The following is a 23,211-nucleotide window of genomic DNA, read 5'->3' on the forward strand; positions in this document are numbered from 1 at the left end:
AATTATTTTCAGTAGGCTAGCTTACAGCGTACCAGTCGTTGGCTGTTTTGTTTGACGCCCCTTGGAAACTTTATGAATATGTCTGTAACTCAGTCTAATTTTTAGACGTGCTTTAATTATCGTTTACAATAAAATTGTATTTAAAATCATTAGGAATATTTTCAAGTATATATTTAAATATAGTAAAAAATAATTACTAGATAAAAAGAACTTTTCATATACAACGTTTTAAATTTTCTGTTGAATCATTTAAACTTGACTTGAGTAGCTTAATACTTTGGACGCTGAAGACGCACATGCGCGTAATGATCAGGCGACCGATCGATGTAATTAACGTGCATTTTAAAGGTGCAAATTAAAATCTCATTATATAGTCGGCAGCGAATGAATTAAACGATCAAAAAAAAATTTACTTGGTAGAAATAATACTGAAATGTCATTTTGACATGTCATATTGATTTCCATAGTAACGCACGTATATATTAATAATTTAGTTGCTAGGACCCCGGACCCCTTGCAACCAATAATGGTATCGAAATAACTTTTCATATAAAACAGAATTAAGTGAAAATGAATTCAATTCTACCTAAATATGGCTAAAAGTATTAAAAAATGCATTGGCATCATGTTCTGATAAATTAAAAGTTTCAAATGTCTAGCTAGTCGGCAAGTTAGTTAAAAATCGATTGCAAGATTTGTACCGGATAAAGAGCCACCGAACAAATAAGAAAACGAGCTAAGAAAAACGTTGTAAAATAGGGCCCGATTCTGCAATTGGTTTAATGAGCTAAACATGTGTCAATATTATGCACATCGGATTATGGAGCCAATGACAAAAAAATACATTACGCATTTGTGGTAGACAAGTTAATTTATTAGTAGATTGTCAAATTTATACTACTTTTATACTATTATTTATACTAAGAGACTAGTTACGAGTATTTATGAAAAAAATATTCCACTTTTATCTAAAATTTAAACAAAATTTGAAATTTTATTACACAGATTTTATTTTTTACTCTACTTTACCAAATAAACTTCCATACTACATCACGTAATATGCTCCTATAAGAAGAAGTGTTGAGTAGCTAGTATGATTAAAATTTGACGAAAGCTATGGTCATTGAAAGGTATTATAGAATGGATGCAGAATGTGAAAATTAAAATTAAGTCATAAACTACGATGCCCATACAAAATTAGGAAAGTGCTTGAAAACTCAACTTTATATTATTCAACATACCTACATAATTTTGTATGTAGTATAATATTGGCCTTTTAAAAGTTTGTCGTCATTAGTATGTCACCTCGTAGCATAGTGGATAATGCGCGGATTAGGGCGTAAACACAGGAGATCCAGGTTCGATTCCTGCTGGGTGTCTTACTTTTTTCAAAAAAGATTTTTTCTATTCGTTATAATATATTTTCTCAGAAGTGTTTTTCAAAATTATGTATGTTCAATAATTAGAATAGTACATTCTTAAATCTTGTGAATTATTCGCTGAATAAAAGAAATAGTTAATTTATATTATTCATTATAATAAGGCTCTATTTTCAAACATTCATACATTTCTAACTATTTAACGAGTCATCAGTCGCCCGTGATTGATACCATTACGAACTCCGTGAACTAAACACCTGGTAAGCCGTGATACCGGCTCTCATGACTCGTGACTCATCAAACGAGTATCCTTTCAAGTAACATCATTAACCCCAAAACCTTAGTAACCGTGAGAGTGAGACTACTAGGACATGAGTGCATGAACCTGGGACTTGTTTCAGACAGCCAGCCTAACAACATCGAGCTTAGTGCCTGGATCGACTCCCGTTTAAACCACCCTCCTTCAGCACCCACATCCAAAATTACAGTCCACTATAAAGCGCCGCCGCTTATTATAAATTCAAATCAAAATAGTCCATACACAAATTTATTCAAATTTCAAAACGAAATATGTTTTAAAATAATAATGTTTGCTTATCATAGATATAATATGATAAGTTATTGCATATTTCGCGGATAAATCTGCATTTAATGCCACCCCATAATATATTCATCGGCTTAACAAAAATTTTCGCCCGGGATTTTAAAAAAGCGAGACTCGTATATTAATATTTAAACAGGGGAATCGCTAATTAGATATAATAGGATCGCATTTGAACAATATATTTTGCTTACAAAAGCAGCTTAATCAGTATTGTCGCATTTAAAAATCTCATATATTACAATAATAATTATATTATATATATATATTTTTAAATAGAATCATAATGAAGACACTCCAAACTAAATGTCACCTAACCAAATATTTGAAAAAAACCTTTTATATAATATATCGTTATATGATGTGTCTTCGAGTCACAAAATCTGCTATGGAGACATTTTCTACTTACAGAAAGAATGTTTCACTTAATATCTCCTATGTTAATATAAACATATTATATACCAACTATTTTAGCAAGTCACAATACCACCCATCAACTTTATTATACGTGTACTGAACTCTGTGTACATAAGCTGCTGCATCAGCCTAGTGGTCTAGAGTCTCATGACTTTCTCAAGTACGCCATCACTGAAATACGTAATTTTCTGATTGGTTGTGTATGTTGAATTATTTTACAGCCGATTACGGTTCCTATTATAATTTCCTTTAAATCTCTTGGATAACACACTAATACTATTGTCTATACATTACATTAATCACTTGATTTGATATTACCGCACTGTTAAGTATCTATCAAACTATTATTATTAGAGTCTCGTTTTGTTTTCTTTCACGACCCAATTAAAGTAGACGATTCTAACGATTTTTCAAATTTATCATTTGCATTTATACGTGTTTATTTTTTAATACGCCTTATTTCTGTCTCGCTCTCTATTACACATTTTCGTTTATTTTTTTCCATGCGTTTATATAAACAAATATATTATAATTATATTAAGGTAATTTTTTTTCATACTTATTTACTCACATAATATATTTGTGATGACACATAGGTATCTTAATTTGCCAGGATTTGTCATGTAATTTATTATAAGAGGAGTTTTAAAAATGTCTAAAGCGGATTATGCAAAATATCCAGAGAGTATTTTGCGACTCGTCGATTTGATTATCCGCAATGAAGACATGATTGATAGATTTGAATGCATTGTCTGATAAACTCGTAATATACGATTTTTAATGTACTTGGATCCAGAGCGTAGACCTAATAATAGCAGATAGAAACTAGGTATATAGGTATATCTCGTTAAAAATATATTTTATTTATTTGAGAGAAGGTCAAGATCAAATTAAAACGTTAATAATGAAATATCAATCATGGCTAATGGTGATTAAAGTGTGTCACCATGAATAATTTCGTAATACAGTTGCCACTATCTTTAATATGGTAGTTATTGAAGGTAAGGCTGTAATCATGGCCCCCAAAAAGGGGGGGGGCTGACAGGACTCTAGCCTGGGGGCCCGGGCTTAAAGGGTGATTTGACCAGTTAAGTAAGATAACCATACACCATATTTTCCTGTATTGACCACATTTTACTGTGCATGATTTGCTGTAATATTGAAAAAAAGTCGCCTGCGGTACTATTTTACTTAAAGAATAGTACTATTTAAAATGACTGTGCGATGCAGTTAAGTGTAATATTACTATGATTGATATAATTAAATGACAATTTAAGTGTAAAAATTTATTTTGTGTATTTGTGTATTAGTTTATTTCCTGACTAATAACAATGACTATTTTTCCAATATGATGAAGGTTTGCAAGTTACTTGACTACAACAAAAAGGGATCGTGATCAGTGCTTCATAATAATATGATGCCAAGTGCCGACAGCTCAATAATTCTAGAATTATGTAAAAATACCAAGTATCGCTAAAAATAGACGAAATACCCATAATTTTACCTCGCGGAATCTTAGGGTTCCACGGAATACCAGTTGGGGAACACTACTGTAGTATTTCACACTGCCCTTAACCTTAGCGATAGGTAGGGGGCCCGCCAAAAATTTTGACCTGGGGGCCCGCTTCAGGATGTGGGGACCATGGCTGTAATTGGGGTAGAAAATGTGAAATAAGTATTTCAGTTTCCATCTACAGGTAGAATGGAGGCCAAATCATGAGTTCAAGATGTTTTCTGCAATCGAGACATTTATTATATAAGTTCGAGCACTCGATGTAAGGCGATCGCGTGCAATGTCATACCTGTACTGTTTTAAGTAGTCAAAAATAGTTTATAAAGATGAACTTAATAATTATTATATACATAGTTAATTAAAATTTGACTTACCTATATCTGCAGAACCACCCCATGTCCCTTGCTGAGCTTGCCTGCCAAGCTTTGTTATGGCTTCGACGTATAGACGAGACGCAGCAGCCGCACCTGTAATAAAGAAAGTATAACTTTTAACAAACTATTCGTAATATATAAATTGTATACAGCCCAAATTAGATGGATTTAGTGTGGCGTATTAGATGCAACAATGAATTAAACAAAAATTTGAGCATCACAGGCCGAATTCCATTATTAATATCTTAAAATATTGTGTTTTTTTTTTAAATATGTCTGATAATCAATTGTGCTTTTTGAAGCATGATATTTACAAAAAAAAATTGACTTCGGTTAAAAGTGAGGGTTACAACAATTGGCCTATACAGTGACGATATTATACTGAGCTTCGAGAACAGATGTTTACGATAGATACTGGGTGTGCTGTGATATGGCTTTAGGAGTGACGAAGAGATAAGAGAACGCACAAAGTAGCCTCTCATCACGCTAATACATAGTGAGAGGTAATATTTAACCTGGCTCGACCATTTGCTGCGGATGCCAGAAGGAAACCTCAACATGGCTTGCCAGTTCTTCGATCAAATCGGATTCCGATGTCCTGAAAGGCTGCTAAATACGATCTGTGGAGTAGTGTACATATACTCTAGCTAAGGAGTGAATATGGCCAAAGAAGAAGATAATATTTTTTTTATTTATTACTAAAAGAAACATGTATCAATTAATAATTAACATTTTTTTTATTATTATTAAGTATAATCAGTGAACCAAATAATTTAACACAGTTTATTTTTAACTATTAAAATTCGATACAAAAAAATAAAACGCCTTAATTAATGTGTCCAATCATGCACATCGAATTGCTTACAAATTTTCCAGATACAATCTATGAACATGCTCACAAAAGACCTTCACACTATGTTCATAAAAGCAATACAACTACAAATTACGTGAACACAACAATATGTTCTCGTAATAAAATAAGGTTGCTGTACAAAGGTTTCACATACAATGTATAATTTTGGTAATACGATACTTTTGAGCGACCTAGTTTTAAAGAAGAGATAATAATAATGTATCAATAATTGATACAGTGAACAATTAGAATATAACAAATATCGAATACACACTTAATAATAATATAATGTTACAATTTATTAATTATATTATAATATGTACATACTCGTATTATAATAATAATAATAAGTCAAAATGGAGATTTTATAGTATTTTCAGGCATAGGCCATTTTTGGACATTTTTTAAATGTTGTAGATAATCTATTTATCTAATTTTGAAGCCTTATTATCCATTATATTTATTTTAAACATTTGAAGACTGCATAAAGTATTATTATTACATCAAATAGTATTCTTTTAAACCTCTCAATCTAATGTTTTAGAATATAGTCTTAAAGATTATTTAGGTTTATTAATTTTTAAACGCATTTATAAACCTATTAGTAAAATTGATTACTTTACGATAAAATTTACGATAAAAAAATATATGTATAATCTCTGTGATCCCAAATTTGACAAGAATTAGGCATTTATTTTTCAAAAAATAGGCACGATTACCACATGTGAAGGTAATTCTAAAGATACTGATTATAAACTATGTCGTTGACAATTCAAATGTGATAAAACATATTACGAATAATGATTGTTTTATAATAATTATTGACCTAAGAATAAGGTTGTATTTTTTGAAATACGCCATTTCTATTGGCATTTCCCAGTGGTTAAGCTACAAAATACGGTCGTGGCCATAAATTGACAAACGATAAATGAAGTAGGGAGTAAGATCATGTTAACGCGCGTGTTTGAATTTAAATAGTCAACAATTTTACTAATGGTTTTATAAATGCGTTTAATAATGAATATATCTAAAAAAATCTTAACACCACTGACATATGACTATAATATGACTATATTCTAATACATTAGATCGAGAAGTTTAAAAGAATACTATTTTATACATAGCTAGATACATAAATAGTCCGACGGTGGCAAAAGGCAAAATAATTCGCACGAATTGCATTTACGATATTTACAAAATATTATCACAGTATTTTAATTTAAAAAATATCCATAAAAATGATAATAACCGTTATCAAAGGAATTTTTGCTCTTATCTAAAAATTCATACAAGATAAAAAATAAAATGTTCAGAGATTAAAAAGAGTATTCTGTGAATCATTTTCTGCACAACAGTATATCATACATTATAATACAAAGCTTTCCTTTACAATGGACCGCCGAACAGAAGGTGGAAAGGGAAATATTCAAAAGGATCTTTTTCACACATGGCTGTGTTCTTTTTCTCTTCCAAAAAAACAGTACCGTGTCACACGCAAATATGAATATCGCACCTGTACTATTCAGCCGTTATAAATCTTAGCAAAGGAGAATCTCTACACAACGACAAAAAACAGACCAAGTTAATAAAATATTAAAGAACAGATTTGAAAGTCTACACCACATCACAATACACATATTTGTGGGAAACTATGGGTCTTTTTTTATAAAAAAAAAATACTAATACTATAATTTTACCGTTCGGGAAAAATTCAAATACTAATTCGGAATCAATTTTTCAAATGAAATTTAATACACTTAAGAGCCCACATGCTCAGCGTACGTCAAATGGAGCTTTTATCGTATATTCAAAGCATAACCCTGGACATTCCTTAAACGTTGTAGATAATCTATTTATATAATCTTGAAGCGTTATTATTCTTTATATTTATTTCAATGACTGCATAAAGTATTTTTATTACATAAAATAGTATTCTTTTAAACCTCTCGCTCTAATGTTTGAGAATATCGTCAAATTTCAGTACATCCATGTGCAGTGCTGTTAATTTTTTTTAGTTTTATTAATTTTTAAACGCATTTACAAAACCATTAGTAAAATTAATGTTAACATTACAATATAGTGACATATTTACGATACAAAATTATATTTTATTATCTTTGTGATCCCAAATTTGACAAGAATTAGGCATTGTATTATTCAAAAAATGGGCACGATTAACAAACACATTTGTAGATAATTCAAAAGATACTGATTAAAAGCTATATTTTTGACCATTCAAATGTGATAAACATCTTAGGAATATTGATTGTTTTATAATAATTATTGACCTAAGTATAAGGTAGTATTTTTTTGAAATACGCCATTTCTATTGGCATTTTCCAATGGTTAAGCTACAACATATTGTCGTAGCCATAAATTGACAAACGATAAATGTAGAAGGGAGTAAGATCATGGTAATGCGCGTGTTTGAACATGTACCGTTTTTTAAAAAAATATTTATTTTTGAAATAAATGCGTTATCATTCTTCAAACAAAACAGCCAACTGCAGGTGCCAAATTCTAATATCGTAAATGGAACACTTCCGCTCTTGATATAATGTTTCTTTATATAATAATGGGGAAGTTAAAAATAGTATATTAATTTCATTGTTGCAGCTTATTTTTAAAAAAAAAAATCCAATGTGTATTTTTGGAATTTTATTATTAAATTCCGCTCGATTGTTAAATTATTATGTTCTTTCTCCTTCCTGAATATTTTTCCTAAGTGGAGTTAACCGGTTTGTAAATTAAACAGTCAATTTCTAGGAAAATTGGCTATTTATCCGAAATAGGGATGAGTGGCTATGATCTATAAATCTTGAGTCAACAGATAAGAAAGCGTAATATTTTGACTAGATATTGAAATTAGTTTAGTGTGTCGAATGTGGTCTCAACTGTAAACGTTAATAAAAACCATATGAGTGAGCTTATATGGAGTGGCGTCAGTATCTACGTATAATATTTTGTTTTTCGTATACGTCCATAGTGATTAATTTTATACGAGTATTGAAGTACTCACCACAAAAACAGTTGACATAAACTGAAATTTATTATATTATTAGATTATAATGAGTAGTTGATATCAAACCTTTCAATCAAGTAAATCGCAAATAATCTTCCAATTAAATATAAGTTCCTCGCATACTGTGTTTCTCCGCAATAGACATAAAACTATAAAAATAGTAAAGCCGGACTTTTTAGCCTGTTATTGCGAGGGATGGTTTCCAATCCTAGTGTCCTAAAGAATTTGAATTTACATGCGCCTGTCAATTACCTATGTGGTCGCAGCCATGACCTATTATGAGTAGAAACCGTTTCCCCGTGTCAAGCCTATCAAGTACCATTAGCAAGGGGTGCAAGACTAGTCAATGCGGTCCCCAAAGACATAGATATTTTCAGTGACACTATGTATTTTGTTTTCTAAATTTTATTTCTCTGTATAAAATTGTATATTAATACTATCGACCGAAGGTACTTGATGGAATTTGAATTTAAATTCTAATAGATTCAAGCTCTGTACTATTCTATTTAAGTCGTTTTTTGCGACCCGGGTTTCGCCTTTCAGCATCTTCAGGCGCCGTGTACACTCACCAAAGATTCATAATTTGTTTATTATATTTTTTGTGACCTCTAACTAGATAGGTGGGTAATGGAGATTTTACCTACTTTATTGTATTGATTTGCTATATAAGGTAGAGTTAAGAGTGTTCGTTGTCAGTGTGTGTTTACCTTTGGTGAGTGTACACGACGCCTGAAGATGCCGAAAGGTGAAACCCGGGTCGTGAAAAACGATTTAAATGGAACACTAGAATAAAATTGTATGTTTTTTGTTTTTAACATTTTATTTTTCTGTATAAAATTGTACTTATTATTTATATTATCTTTTCTCTTGTTAGGGTAATATTTATTTTATTGTAAATCTCATGTTTTGAACGTCTCGAATCAATTTTTTTGTATCCACGATGTTTTATTCTCTTAAATAAATAAGCTTCACTCTATCATCTTTATTATTGTATTTATATATTTTTGTAATGATAAATAAACTCTCTCCTCACAACATCCAAGCAACAACGACCTTCTCTTCTCCGTCTCATCATCCCCAAATATCCAAAACAAACATTGTTATCATTATTTATAATTCATGATTATTACGTATTATGATGCTATTAGAGTGAAATAAAAGCATAATTGGTACGTATACTCAGTGTTTGTTTAACTAGTGCGGTGGCATAATTTGCTCGTAAATAGTTTGGCTAATTCTCGCCAGCTAGCTGTAACAGCTATTGCCATGTCGTTCCATATTCGCAACTCTACAAGCTGTCGCTCCTACAACCGAACTAGGTTACTAGAACAAATATCGTATTATCTTCCATATTCAGTTCATATGAGGGCAATAGCTATTATAAAGAGTCAATAATATTTTCATTCACGAGTTATAAGATTATTTGAAAGAAAAATTCTCCGCCGTATATATGAACCGATCAGGGATGGCACCAATTGGAGGAGAAGATATAATGCTGAGCTCTACGAGCTGTACGAAGATTGCAACGCAGTTCAATCAATTAAGATTGGGAGACTGCGATGGCTAGGTCATGTGCACCGTATGAATGTCAATGAACCGGAAAAGAGAGTGATGTCCAGCAATCCAATAGGTCGTAGAAGAAGAAGCAGGCCAAAGATTCGCTGGTTGGATGGAACTGCCAGTGAATGCCGTATTCTGGGGGTACCGAATTGGAAAGCGGCAACACTGGATAGGGACAGGTGAAGGGAGCTGTTGGAGGAGGCCAGGACCCACACCAGGTTGTCGCGCCCCTGATGATGATGACGAGTTATGAGATTATACTCACAGTACCTTGTTGACCCATTATGTATGTTACCTCGTATAAATCGCACGTATACTGGGGAGACTATTCGATGACAGGTTTAGCCGGGTCGCACATCTGACCTCGTCTCGACTGCAATACGTCGGATATGTCGATGTGATTTTATTGGTATTCACAAAACATATGTAACCTTATATACCTCCGCAGTATTTCAGTTTGAAAAAACCAGCTGGTATTGCAAGCAACAAATTTCAATTAACATGGGGCAGGGCGTAGGTATAATTTCAAAATGACGCACCGTGTGCACGTAAAGATGTTGATTTTTTTATTATTTATGCTGTTCTTGTACGGTCTTGCATGTGTACATGGAAGGCAATTGCATCTTTTGATTTATGAATATTCTCAAACCAGTCGATTTTCAATGTGTGCTAGAGCTAACGGTATAAGATCTGGGAATGTATCAGGAACAAGCAACTGGATATGTTATTTTTAGACCTAGGAAAAGTATATTACCTACATTTAGATGCCTCAAAAAATAAACTAAAATCACTATTTTGAAGATTTAAAATATTAACAAAATTACTAAAATGCATCTAGTAATTTCTATATAATATGCTTCTGAGACGGAGGGGAGGGTAGAGGCAAAATAAAGGCAGAGACTAGATTCTTTTATAATATAGTGCTGGATGCAGATGTTGAAAAACTCGTGGATGACCAAACATATCAACGATTCTATACTCATTCAAGTGCAGATTCAAAAGAGATTCTTAAATTTTTGGTCATATATCCTGCAGATAACTGGAAAAACTTGCACTTTTTGATCAGGACAAAGTTAAGAACGTGTAAAAAATGCTTCTCTCCAGATGGATAGGCTAAATTAGGAATAAGTATCACGAGTTTGACATTTACGAAGGCCATGCAAGTCAGACAGGCAAATTATCTGATAAAGTTACATAATGTTTGGGTCTAAATTCAGTCAAAACTACTAAATATTGCGTCAACATTATGACATAGAACTAGAGTGATGATATATTTGCGATAAAGAGTTTTATATTTACTACTGGCTACTCACTTTATATCATTTACGAATACTAATATAATACTACAACGCAACACTAAAGATAATATTAGCTTATTTTGTATGTATAGTAACACCAACACACTCTGGTTATCTCCGGCTTGCTTGTTTCGCAGTTAACGTTGGACGGGCTTCACAGCTATTTGGCTGGCCTGCCAAGAATTTGCACCCTTTCAACCCCACCGAGGGGTGGTAGGCCTGTGCCCCTAAGCCAAACGGGGGCTGAATGAGGCTACTTTGCTATACTACTTGTTACGTAATGCTGCACTTTAGTGGGCGTTGTGCAGCGTAATATTTTTATTTTGCCAAGTGACTAAAATGGTTTTATAATTATAATATAACTCTGGGTCTAGATATCAGTAACAGAAACTTATTAATAGCCATTTATTTAGGGTTTACCTTAATAAATAATAAAAATATTTCTATATTTTTCAATATAAAGTCATCCGTAATATAATGTAATAATTGTCGCAAACAATTTACCTACAGATGGGCTGTAAGGTTGTAATAATCCATACGTAAATTTATCATGTTTTTTTTTCAAACATCATGACGTTTACTGATAAATTATCGTTAACATACCAAACAGATTGCAGATGCACTAGCGTTTGAATACTTAAAAAAATGAATTACAAAAAGATCATTTTCTAAATTATTTTGATTCGATTTTCAATGTATCTGGCGCGTATGAATATCGAGGAGGTAAATAAACATGATAAAATAAAAAAGGCATTAGTACTTATTAGTAATTCTAAAAAACGCAGTAGATACCGATTACGGTTTCGTATCTAAAAAATATATACACTAATTTCTAAAAAATGTCTGTAGGTATAATTATATAATTTAAAGATTCATTCGTACTTTGGGAGGGAAAACAATGTCAAACAGAAAAAAAGAATATTTATAATTATGTAACGTCGCAAATGACATATCCTGGAATATGTTTAGAAGTTCAAATTTTGGACGCAGTCACCAATCTGAATGACAAAATCATTAATATTATAATATTCGTTCTATAGAAAGATACAATTATTAACTAATGTTTTTTTGACGTATTTGATACTTCTATACCTACCCAAAAAATCGTTTTCAGAGATAGTTTCAAATAATCAACATGATTCGAAATTTAGAATTGAAATAGTAAATAATTGAATAGATTTGAAAATTAATTCTTTCAAATTACGACCTGCTTTTATATACAACCTAAATCATACGAGCGGGAGGGTTAATTTTCATATTGGATTTTTGCCAAGGAAACATGTCGAATCATGACATTTAAGCCTTGGAAATTGAATTGAAAAACAAGAAAAGACGCCTTCCTTCCTTCCTTCAATTTAAAAACTAATAAACATGCAGTATTCTAAGGTGAAACTTTTTGACTGTCTACAATTTCCTCGGTTACAATAAACAAATAAACGTTCCTACTAAGAAACGCAATATATTACGAGTATTTCAATAATGTTTAATAAACTGAGCTACACTTTAAAATATTGTTAATTTTATTTATTGAGATAATTATTCTTAATTTTCTTCTTTTTCGACCATGTCCGATCCTAATAGGATCATATGGGCCCTCACAGAGTGGAGGTTTGTATTAACAGATTTTATTTTTACGAGAAATGGATGTCTGCCACTTGCTCAACCTATTAGGTCCATACTCTGACTCATACACAATATGAAAAACAATATGTGTACTTGCCAGACCCAGGATTCAAACCTAGGACTCTCAACACTATAGACCGCCGCTTAAACCACGAGGCTATCTATCTATTTTACTGGTGATAAATAAACTTTTTTTAATATTTAATTATGTTATTATTATGATTATTGTAAATTTATCAATTAATTTTAATATTTATATTTATTACTTAAGCCATCTATATATATTTTTTTTATTCATTTAGGTATATATTCCATTAAAATAATATGTAAATTGCAAATAAATCATAAGATTTCGAGACACCAACAAAATCTTAAGACGGATAGTAAGCTTAATATTTTTGTAATTTTCAGTTTAGTTGTCAAATTTTCTTAGGTTTTTTTTAATGCAATGTCAAACAGAACATCAAAAGTTCGCGTTTCAATATTGAAAAAATATAGAGATAATGATATTGTTTTACTCAATTGTAAATGCAACTAATTACATTTTAATCACTGAGACATTCATTGAAATATTACCGCAAGATTTTCTCCTTAGCAAAAATTATGGCATATTTATGCGGTCTAAATAAGTCTGACAATGTAAAAACAGCACTCATTTTTGTACCAAATTATTTTGTTGTTCATTTGATCAAAAACTATTACTTAATTTTAAAAACATTACTAAAAACTGCATGTTTACGTTGAATAAATATTTTTTTACAATTAATAGTTGTCTTAGCTTAAAAATGAATTAAAAGCATGGTTAGTTTAAATTTAATACATCGAAAATCTAGAATTCCAAATTGAAGCATCAGTCAAAATTCTTTCATTTATACATTTGTGTCGGTCACTGATTATTACGCGTGTCCGAAAACTAGTAGGTATGCAGTTCGCCGTATTACACTTCACCATGAAATGTTGTATCGGAAATATATTATATCCGTATATTAAAGACCGTCCGACCTCTTTGGGTCATATAGTACTGACATAAAATTCATGTCTAAATAAAATACGGTTCTTGTCGGTTTACGCTTTACAGGAAGCTAGCAGCAAACAAATTTTGAAAATAGCCGATATACTAGATTATTTGTTAGGTTAGGTTAGGTGCTCATTCTTGAATTCATGAATTGAATGAATGAATGAATCATGAATCTAATAAAATTGGAGACCGTATAGTATACGGTCATTCTGTCTGATAAGAAAGCTCACGGCAAACTGTGCGACGGTGAAATGTTTTACGTACAATTCACAATATGTAACCATAATTATATAACTATTGGACAGCCTTAAGAAACGGGTTGTACATTTTCGTACGCAAAAGAAATGAACGCACAGAGACAAATCTCCAATTTAAAGTTTCCAGTGCAGTCTCATGTCACACGTCGTGTCAGATCGGGTACTCGGAAGATAAATGTCACATAAGTATAGATACTGCTCGAGTTGTCTCTCCCAAAGCGTCAGTTTAAAGTCAGATAACGTATACTAAGAGTCTAGCTGAACTGATAAATAAATAATTTCACACGAACTATTTTTCTGATCCAAATACAAGTCAAAATCAACTCATTTTTGTCCTATCAGAGGTCAGCTACCATCAGGAAAATCATTGGTTAACCATCAAAATCGTTTAGCATAATTAAGCATATAGCGTTTTAAGATAATCCCAAAAAACTACCAGAGGACTGTTTTTTTTAATTAGAAGAAAAGTATTGAACTCCCTTGAATATAAATGAGTTAGTAAGTCGATTCACATTATTTTTTGTTTAAATATGTATTAAAATACTAGTAAGACTCCGGACATAGCACACTATGAGAAATAGAGCTTACTGATTGGTAAGAAAGGCCTTGATGACAAAACTCAAGTTATTCATTGAAAAATGTTATTGAGTTATGACACCGACAGTTAACTTTGTCAACGAGTTTTACATATTTTAAAGTGACTTATGGTAGCAAAATATATTTTTTTATATAGGTAGATTAATGCCTGTAGAATCACTTGGTATGTTATTAAACTCAAAAATGACAATCACTCTAAGCGACTCAAGTACATATTGATATTGGAATTAAATGTTCGTTTATGACGGTCAGACAAGATTACCAATATATAATGCACGTTTTGTTTTTGTGACAAACTTTAATGCATATTATGATAGAAATATAAACATAAAAATAATTACAAGATGAAAAGAACTTTTTATACACAACGTTTTTAAATTTTCTGTTGAATCATATAAACTTGACTTGACTAGCTTAAACGATCAAAAAAAATTTTACTTGATAGAAATAATACTGAAATGTTATATTGATTTCCATAGTAACGCACGTATATATTAATATTAATAATTTAGTTGCTAGGACCCACTTAGCAACCTTCCGAAATTCCTTCCGGATTTCTTCCAAAATAACTTTTCATACAAAACAGAATTAACTGAAAATTAAATCAATTCTACTTAAAGATGGCTAAAAGTATTAAAAAAATGCATTGGCATCGTGTTCTGAAAGTTTCAAATGTCTAGCTTGTTGGAAAGTTAGTTAAAAATCGATTGCAAGATTAATACCGGACAAAGAACCACCGGACAAATAAGCATACGAGCTAAGAAAAACGTTGTAAAATAACCGTCTTTAACAAGTGTTTAAGTTTATACTATTTTTCTCCCCACCCGATAATTGCACATTCCCATAGCAACACCCATAAAGGTAACTCACTTCTCATTATTAATTGTTGTGTTCCTTCCAGTAAAACCTGTATTGCTACAAGCAAAAAATAGGTCAGTATATAATAATTATTTCGCTTAAATTCAAATAATGTTTTACATAATATAAATTTAATTCCATTCGTTAGACGGTGTTTAAAAATCCTACACTATTAGACTACTGCATAATAATACAAATCGTTTATAAACGTAAAATATAAATGTATTGAAAATTCAATAAGAATATAATCCTATGCAGTATTTATAGGTAAAACAATTTTCCAAGTTTGCTGAAAAATATTGAAAAGTATTTCCGTCCCCAGTATTGTGGAAAACAAAATGTGTTTTGCATAGTTAAAAAAGTTTCCCATACAGAATGTCAGTTGCAGCTCTCCGGGCTTGTAATCTTATAGTGCTACCGTAAAAGGGTATTGGAAATTTTGAAATTTTCAGTGTTATTTTTTTATGAAAAGTAACAAGTTTCTAAGCTAAAACATTGCATTATTCACGATCCACTCTCTTATAACGTCACTTTTTTTTCCAAATAATTAATTTATAATAAAATGTATAGTTTTAAAGTGTACAAATAATTTATTTATTAGGTTTTTTTGTAACAATAAGTTCAAACAAATTATAATACATATTAAAACAAGTGTTTACTTAAACTGATGGGTCTTCTCCAGTAACAGTGATATAATAATGTAGTTCTTGCAAATTTTTGTGCTGTTTCAAATTGGAAAAAGCTACTGTAATCAATATTTTATTTTAAATCAATGTTTATGTACAATATTGTTGTTTTTATTTAATAAAACCCAACTTTTTTTTGTAGTACTTATTCCACTTTTATACAATAGATTAGGACCGGTTTCGTCCACCTCAGAGAGAAAGTTGAGTTTTCAGTTGAAAATGTCCCTCTGAGGCGGACGAAACCGGTCCTTATCTATTGTATAAAAGTGGAATAAGTACTACAAAAAAATTGCGTTTTATTAAATAAAAACAACAATACAATGCAGTTCCACCATGAATTGACAATTAACAAAATAAAAGAAATTATATACAATAATTATAAACATGATTTTTTTAAAGCTATTAAAATAATAAATCATTCAATGTTGTTATTTTATCATAATATTCAATATCCAATAGTCAATGCATAGTAACTGTAATTTAATAATAAACAATCGTATGTATATTCAGTATTGAGTAATAAAATAAATCAGTATCACATATAAATACAAGAACAGTAATAACAAAATTTGGCTAGCGCCGAACGTCTGGTCTGTTACGGTTAAGTTTGTGATATCATTTACCCTAATTGATCACAAAACGGATTGCCTAATTATTGCCTTAAAAGGCAATACAATAACTTAGAGGTTTGAAGAAGAAACTCCTTATACGGAAAGTGAAAGATGTCAGTTCGATTGCCATTCTGTACAACTTTTTTTTAAATATTTACCTATGTTTTTATCAACCTCATTTATACTTCCATTAAGGTAATAAGCCAACTTATAAAGTTGTTAGTCATCAATTAAATAAGCATAGTAGCATGATATATCGTCGGTGTTTTGTAAAAAGGGCGAATTAACCAAAATGCTACTTTACAGGAGGAGGGTTTTAACTTTAAAGCTTAGAAAGAATACTGTCATTATAATAGGTATTATTATATAATATTTTCAAAGGCCTAATATGTCACATTTACTTTTTATTTCGTTATTTTAATTAATTTAATTTTAGTCGATTATCATTTTTAAGTACTTTCCTGTAGAGATAAAAACTCGCCGTTTTTACACAACAACGCTAGTGGGGTACAATATTGTATTTTCATTAAAATCTCGATTTCGCCAAAATGGTTGATTCGCCCTTTTTACAAAACACCGACGATATTATGTATTTATTTATGTAAAAAACAAAATGGTCAATGTAAGTAATATGCATTTATACATCTTCAAAAATACAGCCAAATGTATTTTGGAGCACCCCAAAAAAATAGTCCACCCTCGGTATTTTATCCTGCAAGCTCCTTTACCAAATTTAATCCAGAAATACTGTGTTTTCTCATATTATACTGTTCAATCATTGTTCTCTATTTAAGGCCCCATGTTAGTAAATTTTATTCTTCTGATAGAGCTTTATTTGACAACATGTTAATCTAAACCAATGATACTCAACCTTTTTTTTCTTCGGGCCAAATACATACATTTGTAAAGTAACGCAGGCCGCATTACTACTGGTGTGACGAAAAAAATCATGAAACCCCCCTTTTTTTACAAAACATTTTTGAGATTTTAAAAATTATGAGTGTTTTTTAAATTAATCGTGTGCAATAGCAACACTCTTATACCAAATCTGATGTGGATCATAATGACGATCCTCTTCGGGTATCACTATATGTGCGTCAAAGTCGAAACGAATCTCAAGATATACGAAATTCCTGATAATAAATGTGTTTCGGGCCGCACATAAAAGCTTAAAGGGCCGCAGGTTGAGCATCGCTGATCTAAGCTATATTATATCTAAAAAGGTGATCAACTGACGTCACATTTCCAACTGAATGACATTTAAACAACATCGTAGCAGACGAACGAATATTCTAGCAGAAGAGTTTCCATAACGAATATAATATTAGATGTTTATATAGTTTATAGTCATAAGCATTAAATTTATTCAAATAACAGATGTCAGAGTTGCATAGCAACCGGATGACATATTATTGGTGAAGAATTTCACTGAGAGGTAATTTATACGTTGGTACACATTTAACTTTTGTAGAGAGTAATATAACATTAATTTGTATCAATTATCTCATAATTATGATAGTATAACTACTTACTTACCTAGTTTTGAATCATTCAAATTTCTTTTTATACTTATATTCGATGTAGTTATAGTTTTTTTTCATAATTTAAGAGAGAAACTATATTAACTATATCATCATCATCATCAGCCTCAATCTATCCACTGCTGGATGAAGGCCTCCTCAAGCTGCTTCCACTTCTCTCGGTCCTGTGCATTGCATTGCCACGTACTTCCGCAGAACTTTATCATTTCATCGATCCAGCGCCTTTAGGTCTACCTTGCGGACGTTTTGTACTTCTTGGATACCACTGGATGACTAGGTTTGTCCAACGATTGTCTCTTCTTTGAGCTATATGTCCAGCCCATCTTTATTTAAGGCTTTTAATAAACTCTATTACATCGCAAACCCTTGCCCGCTTCCTTATCCACTCATTCCTCTTTTTGTCCTTTCGCGTTATGTCCAGCATGCACCTCTCCATACCACGTTGTGCTACTCTAAGTTTCTGGATCTCTCTTTTACTTAGGGCCCATGTTTCACACGCATATGTGATCACGGGAAGCACACACTGATTGAACACTTTGCGCTTTAGGCACAGTGGAAGGTCACTTTTGAAGACAGTATTCAGGTAGCCAAAAGCACTCCAGCGTAGCTTTACTCTGCGAACAATTTTATCAAATATACATCCATCTAAAGACAATTGTTGTCCCAGATAGATGTAGCTTTTCACCCGTTCGAGCTGAGTGCGACATATATAGTACGACATAATTATATTTCTAACTTAGACCCTTGTTTTTTTCTGTCATCCTCTGGATACATCATTCATTATCTAGAGATAACGTGATAAAATGACGTACTATCAGTGGTATGAATTCAAACGTTGCTCTAAGTGTTTTACTATCAAATGAGTATGAAACATCAAAAGAATAAGGACAAAAATGAACACTCAGTATACAAAAACTTTAGTTATATTCTCAGACATGGGATAAAATGGTGTACCTAACCAATTGTAATATAGAGGCTCTGATGTGACTTTAGTGTTGTAAAATCTACCCAACATTAAGCAAATAAAATGTTCTTAATTACAAAGTATTGGTTTAATTCACCGCCTTATAGAATAAACGTCTTTGATTCTACACTTCAAATCCATCAAAAGTTGAATAATTATGCGGTACAGACCGGATCTGCAGCTTTTGAACAGAGCTTTCAACTTTAATGCTATTCAAAAACTTATTTGTTCAGCGTTACGCTTTTGATTCCATCCCCTACCGAAGCTCGCGCCACCCTTTTCCGAAGAAAATCTTCAATCTTACTGAAGGCAGAGCCTACAAAGGGTGCATATCATTTCTGTTCAATTTCAAGGATATTAATCACAACTGTGGGAAACTTTACAAGTGTTCGTATAATATTATTCCATTTTGTTATGATAACTTCATGAAAAACAAAAAAAAACATTGACGAAATAAAAATATTAACTGGAAATATATTTTTGAAATTGGAAACTTAATTTAATCGTTTACATATTTATAAATAAATACTGTTATCGTCTGTTATTATTATGGCCTTATAAATAATTTTCCTACAATGGCCGAGCGATTACCGCGTCGGCTTATAATGTAGAAGGCCCCAGGATAAAATCCCAGGTGTAACAAAAATTCATATGTATTTTTTTTGTTTGGACCCCCTGAGTATGGACCCAATAGATTGAGCAACTGGCTTACATCCATTTCTCGTAAAAAAAACGAAAATCTGTAAATACATCATCTACTCTATGGAGAAAAGAAATGAAAATATAATAATATTAAATTATACAGGTTTTTTAAAAGGTTTGTCGATAGCTATTTCGGTTGTAACACCATTATCAAGACTTATTAGTCTATTAGTATCGACAAATCTTAAAAAAAAACCTGTAGAATTTAATAGTTATTTATTATATTTTCATTTCTTTTAAAATGGAATTCTACCAAGTAAATGCTTTGTCAATTAATACTCTATGGAGGTTCATAATATGATCATCTTAAGATCGAACGAAGTATAAAAAAATACATAATATTATAAATCTTTGAAATTAATGGTTTATATCTATTTTGGGCTATACACCTAATCTAACTATAACTAAAGCTAAAATTCAAACTTCGAACATGAAGACTGTGTCAATCTACCTATACAATATATGCTGGTTTTCATATAAGTAAATCTCATTAATGCATTTTTCAATGACAAATATATCTTTTTTTAATAGTTAATCTATTGATACGTTCGAAACTTTAATTCAGGTACTTAAACATAATATTATTATGTACCAAAATAGTTTTTATTGTTTAACGTATTCATTTTAAATAATTACTTTTCATTTATTTTTATTCGACTAATCTAGTTATCCAGATGTACCCAAAAACCATTCTAAAAAGAGTCCAAAATATGTCACTGGATTGAAGAAATAGTTGATTCATGTGGCGAAAGAAGCAACGTATTGCACATAAAAAAAGAATTTGAACCCTCTTGAAGAGGTTTTCATTTATCACTAGACTGGTTGCTAATTGATTTATTGAAAAAAAATATTATTAGAATTTAATAACACTACTTTCCTTAAGCGTTACTTGGATTCTACTAAGAATGGTTTTATAGCCCGAAACGGCTGTCAACATAAAACAGTAATAATTAATTTATTAATCTGTAGCTATCAGTATATTATTGAACAAATATCTATTTTTAATGTATCAAATTATTTGACCGCAAAAATAATTTCTCAGCGACTCATATAAAGGTAAACAAGTTTGCTGTTTAGATGGATCAGCAGATTGATTGTCGATATGAAATACGGTATCGCAATGGAAAATTAGTCTAATAATCCTTTCCCATAGTATCATATTATATTATGACTGTAATATTAATTAAAATTCACAGCTACTCGTATTTAAATCGCTGACTCGTTCAATATAATTATGTACTGGAATATAATGTTTAGGTAATACTTTCGACTGTATAATTTACTAATAATGATTTATCAAATAGTCACTCGAATCTAAGTACCTGGCTCGTAACTATCTCAGTAGATAATATGTACTGTCATTGTATTTATACTATCGTACCGACCGTTACGCTGCAAATAAAACTCGCTCCTGCATACACCTTCGACTTCTTCATCATCATCATCAACACCATAACCCACATATCGAACACTACAAATCTTTATGACAAAATAATCTAAAAAAAACTAAATCGATTATTTTATTTTATGTATTATAGTGTCCGTTACATATAATATTTAGTCGATTGCTATATTATATTATGAAATCATGATTTATTAGCTACGCTATTTTTGGAAGGCAGCCGGATTAAGACAGATGCGTTCGAACATTAGCATTGTTTTCTTTGCCTAATCTTTCTTGTAAATATAATTTTGTCGTAAATGATGCAATAGTTACTTAGTAAAAAAAAGCTTCACGAGACCTTAAGTTTTATCTATCTCTCCAACGGCAAAATAATAAATCCTTACTCTAGTTAAATATATCGCAGTATAATTCTGAGTAGCAACAACTGAAGCCGAGTGATAGTCAAATAAAATAGTGCAATATCTACGAAAAAACAGCTAAAATTAGACACAAATAAATATCTGTAATAACTAATGGTGATTCAAAAAGTCTATAACAGCACGTTCAAAATGGAATGACAAAATGTTATCTACTGAACGGTGAAACTAGAGAATGCAGAACCCATATTTTCCACTTACTATAAATTACTATATTATAGTTGATCTAGGAGAACTTTTTTATAAATGAGTTTACTTCATATTATTGTATTATTATTAAATCGGTATATAAATAAAAAATGTTTGGTTTTAAATGCATCATAATATTCAAAACATGAATACGGTTCGATATTTTTAATATTATGAATTATAATATATTTTAATGTAAGTTATGATTCAACATCCACGATGACTGAGTATGTAACATGTGGGCCTATAATATCGTGGATCCCGGATTGGAATCCCGGATCTGGTAAAAAATCAATGGTTGATAAAATCGCTAAGATTCATTTCTCGTTAAAACAAAAACCTGTTAACAAAACCTCCATTCTATGGAGGCCCATAATATGATTATCTTCATAGGATCGGACATGGTAAAAATTGCGATGTTAATGATTTGTGTTACCCCATCTCCACCTGCATATATGTACAATAGTAAGGTACAATTGTATAGCCTACCATGATACTATAAACGTGTCCAAATAAAAAGATTTTAGTGCCACACTTCCTTGTCCAGAAGCAAAGTTGCACGGGACTGATGTAGCAACCATGCACGCTGGTACTTAAAAAAAGAGTTTAGAAATTAAAAAAAAAATCTTGTCTTGCTCTGCCGTCGTTTATATTTAGTGACATGAATTTTCCTCTGTAGTACTCGTATACTGAAACTCTGCCAAAAAAAAAGGAATTAAAGGTGATGAATCTGAGGAGTGTTTGGAATTATTTCCTCCTCCATACGACGCAACGACCTTTTCAAATGCCTCAAAGGTGGCCTTAGTTGATATAAAGTCGCCGTGGTCAATTGGGCCCATATATAGATGGACCTTGGTAAACAGCTCAGCTTGGTCAAATCCCATTAGCGGACAGTCCCAAAGGACGTGTTCAGCATCTTGATGGTCGTGAGAAAGTGTGAGAAAATGCGTCATTCAGATGAGTACGCCAGAAGAAGTCCACCGATTTTCCACTTAATTTTAGCAATCTTCAGTTTTATCATGTATATTATGAACTATGAAGAGTCTTATTGTTCTTGTGAAAAGTTATAATCGAGTATTATGATAGTGTCGACATATTAAAAGAATTTCTTTTAATAATGATGTGGCATAATCCACAAAAATACAATAAATCTAGATTTCCGCAAAGGGCAAAGCAAAAACTGCTAAAATATATTTTGTTTGGCAGTCTAGCATTTTGTTCGTCTGAAAAGGCCTGAAACATTTTCATTACTTTGCGATTAATGGTAAGCTCTGAAAAAATGTTATGAAACTTTTGATTATTTTCCTAATACTATCATAGTATAATA

The 23,211-nt window shown here is 31.3% G+C and overlaps 1 protein-coding gene across 1 annotated transcript in view; it reads right to left on the minus strand.

The window, feature by feature from the left end:
- IRSp53 (Insulin receptor substrate 53 kDa) overlaps positions 1–23,211 on the minus strand; it is an 804,117-nt gene that overhangs the window by 234,650 nt on the left and 546,256 nt on the right. The window contains exon 4 of the mRNA XM_085949618.1: positions 4,285–4,377. Within this exon, the coding sequence (XP_085805744.1) occupies positions 4,285–4,377 (93 nt within the window). The remainder of the gene's footprint in view (positions 1–4,284; positions 4,378–23,211) is intronic.

The sequence above is a fragment of the Rhyacophila brunnea genome, unplaced genomic scaffold, assembly GCF_057557595.1.
Source record: "Rhyacophila brunnea isolate RB1 unplaced genomic scaffold, BYU_Rbru_1.0 scaffold_22, whole genome shotgun sequence".
Lineage (NCBI taxonomy): Eukaryota > Metazoa > Arthropoda > Insecta > Trichoptera > Rhyacophilidae > Rhyacophila > Rhyacophila brunnea.